This window comes from Apium graveolens, chromosome 3 (genome assembly GCF_009905375.1).
Source record: "Apium graveolens cultivar Ventura chromosome 3, ASM990537v1, whole genome shotgun sequence".
NCBI lineage: Eukaryota > Viridiplantae > Streptophyta > Magnoliopsida > Apiales > Apiaceae > Apium > Apium graveolens.
The window spans coordinates 7,331,658-7,336,968 of NC_133649.1; the positions used below are offsets into that span (position 1 = coordinate 7,331,658).

The window sequence follows — 5,311 nt, forward strand, 5'->3', positions numbered from 1 at the left end:
AGAGCCAATGGCGGAAACTGTCACCAATCCTAAAAGTCACGAGGCGCAAGAGCCACCCAAACATTCGACTTTGAAGCCGAAGTGTTTATTCCCCCGACCTGAGGGAGCTTCTCATGATCAGTCGCCGAAGTTATCAGATGCAGATCAGCGAGACTGGAAGAGAAAGTTCAAATCGGATCAACGACAAAGGATCCAGACATCCAAGGGCATGCGACTTCACCTTGAAAAGGTTGAAAGGTTAAAGGCTCAAAACAATAAAAGCCCAGAGGATTTACCATACTCCGATGAGGAGCTTGAGCTCCTAGAACGCGAGACGCAAATGCTTCAAACCAAGCTTGAATGACAGCGTGAAATTCATCATCTTCGTCGAGAACTTCAGCAAGCATCGATTAAAAACCAAGGGCAAGACGATGATCACTACATCGATGACGAAGACGCCGACTACGAGTATGCGTCGACAGCGCACAATGTCGTCTGCCGACGTCTCTCAGCGAATTGAGTCCACAGAATCTATCTCCCATGAGGAATTTTCCAAGATGCAAGAAGAAATCGCTCAGATGCGCACCATAATGAGAAATCAGTCGGGGTTTGAAACTGTATCTGAGAGTCCCCTGTCGTTGGTTCTTGAAAAAGCACGCATTGACAGGACGTTGGAAACGCCTGCCCTCGATCATTTCGACGGATTTTCTGACCCGTTAGCATTTCTAAATACTTTTGACGGTCGCATGGCCTTCTTCGGCCACTCGGAGATCGCTAGTGTTAGTTTTTCTCCACTTGCCTCCAAGGCACGACACTCTGATGGTATAGTATAACCTGCCACCTCGGTCAATCGACTCGTGGACAACTCTGAAGAGCAAGTTCCAAGCTCGATTCTCCAGTAACTACAAAGGAATCAAAGTTACAGCATCCTTGATGACAATGCACCAACGTTCTGGTGAAAGCCTCCGGAGTTTCTTAACCCGGTTCAGGGAAGAGAAAACAAAAATTCCGGACTTGATAGAGCAGATGGCCGTCAATTTCCTGACAGCAGGCATCGATAAATCCAGACATGGGCTACTCTTAAAGGAAATTTTTGAAAAGAGGCCAAAAACCCTTCAAGCCGCATTCCAGATAATAGAACATCGCATGATGCTCCAAGAAGCAGTAAGTTGCATACAATCCCCTCGAAGGCCGTCAAGATATGAACGGCGCCGCAGCTTTAGTCCGTTATCCCCCGCACGGGAAAGGCGCTGAGAACGTCACCAATCACCGCCACCGCGCACATCTGATCTCCCTCCGAGGGATAGAAGAGAAAGAGATTGGCAACCCCACAATCGATCTGAGAAAGAATTTACTAAACTTAACGCCGAAAAGGCGACAATTTTAGCAATCTTAAAAACAGAGCCAGACTACCGTCCTCCAAGACCCATGAAACCTGGCAGACCCCCAAGCTCTAGATATTGTGAATATCATGAAGACACCGGCCATATAACAGAGCAATACTTTCAACTCAGCAACCTCATTGAAGGAAAGATTCGCCGATGACAACTTGTCCACTATGTACAACAAGATGATGCGCCCAGACGCCACCATCGAGATGAGGACGACCGTGTAATTGACGTCATCTTTGGCGGTGTAGCCGCCGGGGGCCTCTCTCACAACTCTCGCAAGCTTTATGCTCGAGAAGTTTTTAATGTCAATCCCTCGACAGCTAAACGCCCTCGAGCGAATCCCTCCCCGGTCATCTCTTTCTCTGATGATGATTACTGTCCCGGTCTCATCGAAGGTCACCATGATGTCCTTGTCATCACCACGCGTATGGGAAACAACACAGTTAAGAAGATGCTGGTCGATAATGGTAGCTCCGTCGACGTCCTAATCATCATGCTTTCTCCCGAATGGACATCGGAGATCGAAGACTTGAGAATTCTCGAACACTGTTGTACGGGTTCACAGGCAATGAGGTCCATGTGGTAGGAACCATCTACATGCCAGTGCTTTTTGGCTCTCCACCGTGTCAGGTTTGGAAGGTGGTCAAATTCCACGTGATCATTGTCTCCTCTAGTTTCAACGCCATATTGGGGCGAACAACGATCACTGCACTCCGTGCTATAACGTTTATCTCTCACTTGAAGATGAAATTCCCCACAGACTTTGGTGTAGGAGAAATGATTGGTGACCAGGAAACAGCAAGACAATGCTACTTAACCACCGTGTCTACAAGAAAAAAGGCTGATGAAGAATTAGACGTCAATCAAGTGCTCGATATCGACCCCAGAGCCCTTGTTGATCCGCCCACTAGCAACTCTTGCTCTCCTGTCGAGGAAACTGAAGAAATTGAAGTGTTTGAAGGAAACTATGAGAAAACTATAAGGGTCGTCAAAAATCTCCCTGAGCCGATAAAGAAAGACATCACATGCCTTATTAGGGAGTTCTCTGACATATTCTCCTGAGATCCGAAAGACATGCTCGGAATCCCCGAGGTCGTCGTCCGACACTCCTTGCACATCAGCAAAAGCCTCAGACCAGTGAGGCAGAAACACCGAACATTTTCCGCCGAGAAAAGAGCGGTCATCGACCAAGAGATCGACTGATTGCTCGAAGCTGGATTCATTGAGCCAGTACAATTCCCCACATGGATCTCGAATGTTGTCCTGGTCAAAAAAAGTAATGGAAAGTGGAGAATGTGTATCGACTACTCAGACGTAAATAAGGCTTGTCCCAAAGACTTTTACCCATTACCAAACATCGATAAACTCATTGATGCGACGGCGGGAAATGAACTCATATCTTTTATGGACACCTTTTCAGGGTATAACCAGATCAAAATGGACTCGCAAGATTGGCAACAAACTGTATTTATCACACACCGGGGGGTTTTCGGCTACCGAGTGATGCCTTTCGGTTTGATCAATGCGGGGGATACTTTTCAACAGATGATGGATAAAATATTTGCCTCGCATATCGAGAGGAACATGCTGATATACGTCGATGAATTGATTACGAAATCAAAGCTTTCCCCCGACCATGTGTCAAACCTTCGCGAAATATTTGAAAACGCAAGGAAAAATAATATGCGATTGAACCCAGCTAAATGCTCATTTGGTCCCACTTCCGGGAAATTCCTTGGCTTTTTAATAACACAAAGAGGTATCGAAGCAGATCCATCTTAGACAAAAGAAATCTTGGAAATGGAAAATCCAAAATCCGTGAAAGATTTACAGAAACTAACTGGTTGTATCGCTGCACTCCGAAGGTTTATTCCCCAATCGTCAAAAAAATGCCTCCCCTTTTTCTCAGCAATGAAAAAAATTCCAAGTCCTCGCACTTTGAGTGGAGTGATGAGTGTAAAAAGAACTTCTCTGAGCTAAAAGCATTCCTAACAAACCCACCCATCCTCACTCGGCCTTTACCAGGCGAGCCGTTGGAGGTATATCTCTCAGCCTCCGACGAAACTGTAGCGGCGGTACTAGTTCGGGTCGATGAGGGAAAAGAAATCTCAGTGTACTACATTAGTCACTCTTTTCGGGATGCCGAAGTCGGATACCCGCAAGTAGAGAAGTTGGTCTATGTCTTAGTTATCGCAAGTTGAAAACTGCGACACTATTTCCAGGCGAGGGAGATATATGTGCTTACGAATCAACCCCTGAAGAAGATCCTACACAAGCCTGACATGATGGGTAGACTTGCTGTGTGGATAATTGAATTGAGTCAGTTTTACATCGAGTATAAGCCTCGAACTGCGATAAAGGCCCAGGTCCTTTCGGACTTCGTTGCTGAATGTCAATTCCAAGCTAAAACCCAGAGTCCCGACGAAAATCATTTAAGACCATGGTTGTTATTCGTCGACGGATCCTCTACTGCCGACTCGGGAGGAGTGGGAATTATCTTAATAAGCCCGGAGGGATTCAAAGTCCAGCAAGCTCTAAAGTTTGAATTCCCAGCTACAAACAATATCGCCGAATATGAGGCACTCATCGCAGGCTTAAGACTGGCGACGGACCTCGAGGCCGAGATTATTGACATATTCGGAGATTCTCGACTAGTCTCTAAATAAATAAGCGAGGAATTCAAGACACACAATGAAAAAATGGCTCGATATCTGGCACGAACACAAGAGCTACTCAAAAAGTTCTCCTCATGGAAACTTTCGGATGTCGATAGAGAAGAGAACCAGTGGGTTGATTCTCTGGCTATGTTAGCATCCTCTAATTTACCTATCAATCTCAATCCGATATATGTCGACGTCTTAACGGCTCCCGCCCTCGATGAGTTTTCTATCAACCATATCCAGGATAACCCCGACTGGCGAAAGCCATTCCACGAGTACATTATCAACAACAAACTCCCTGACGGGAAACGCGAAGCTCGCTCACTCATGTTTAAGGCAAGAAATTACTGTGTAATTGGTTTGTCGCTATATTGGCACGCTCTATCCGAACCTCAGCTCCGATGTTTGATATTAGAAGAAGTCCATCAAGCGATGGTCGAGGTACACACGGGAATCTGTGGTGATCACCTCGGAGGAAAAAACCTAGCCCTTAAAATAATCAGACAAGGTCTATATTGGCCCACAATTCGGAAAGATTGTGAGGGATATGTTAGAAAGTGTCAAGCATGTCAACTACATGGAAGTGTAAGTCATCGACCCACGATAGAGCTCAATTCAATCATCTCCCCATGCTCCTTCTTCCAGTGGGGCATTGATATCGTAGGACCCTTTCCAAAATCTAAACATCAGTGCCAATATATCGTGGTCGCAGTGGATTATGCTACAAAATGGGTCGAGGCAAAACCCCTTTCAAAAATCAGAGCGAAAGAAATGATTGAGTTTTTCATGGAATATGTGGTATTTCGCTTTGGAATTCCACGAATCTTAGTTTCAGACAATGGCACGCAATTTATGGGGCGCAATTTGAGAAAGCTTTAAAAGAGTTAAAAATCCAATATATCAAGGCCTCGGTTGCGTATCCACAGGCCAATGGGCTCGCAGAAGAACCATCCTGCAAGGGTTAAAGAAAAGAATTGAAGAAATTCCCCGCTGTTGGGTTGATGAGCTTCCGAATGTGTTGTGGTCATACAGGACGACCCCCCGAAGCGCGACAGGTGAAACCCCTTTCTGCCTAGCGTATGGCGTCGGTGCAGTCTTGCCAGTTGAGATAAGCCTAATTTCCCCAAGGGTCGAAGTTTTTGACCCTTCCCTCGTGCTCGAGGGCTTGCGATTTCACAATGACTTGCTTGAAGAAGCAAGAGAGGAATCTCAACTACGCATGATCGCGCAACAAGAAAAGACTGCAAATTACTTTAACAAGAGAGTCAAAAAACAAGCACT

General features: G+C 45.9%; 1 protein-coding gene across 1 annotated transcript; it reads left to right on the forward strand.

Annotated features, from left to right (window-relative positions):
• The first annotated feature begins 1,877 nt into the window (after positions 1-1,877).
• Positions 1,878-2,432, forward strand: LOC141713808 (uncharacterized). Its single transcript, XM_074517379.1, has one exon. It carries the CDS (start codon positions 1,878-1,880, stop codon positions 2,430-2,432), a length of 555 nt encoding a protein of 184 aa, XP_074373480.1.
• Positions 2,433-5,311: the final 2,879 nt, after the last annotated feature.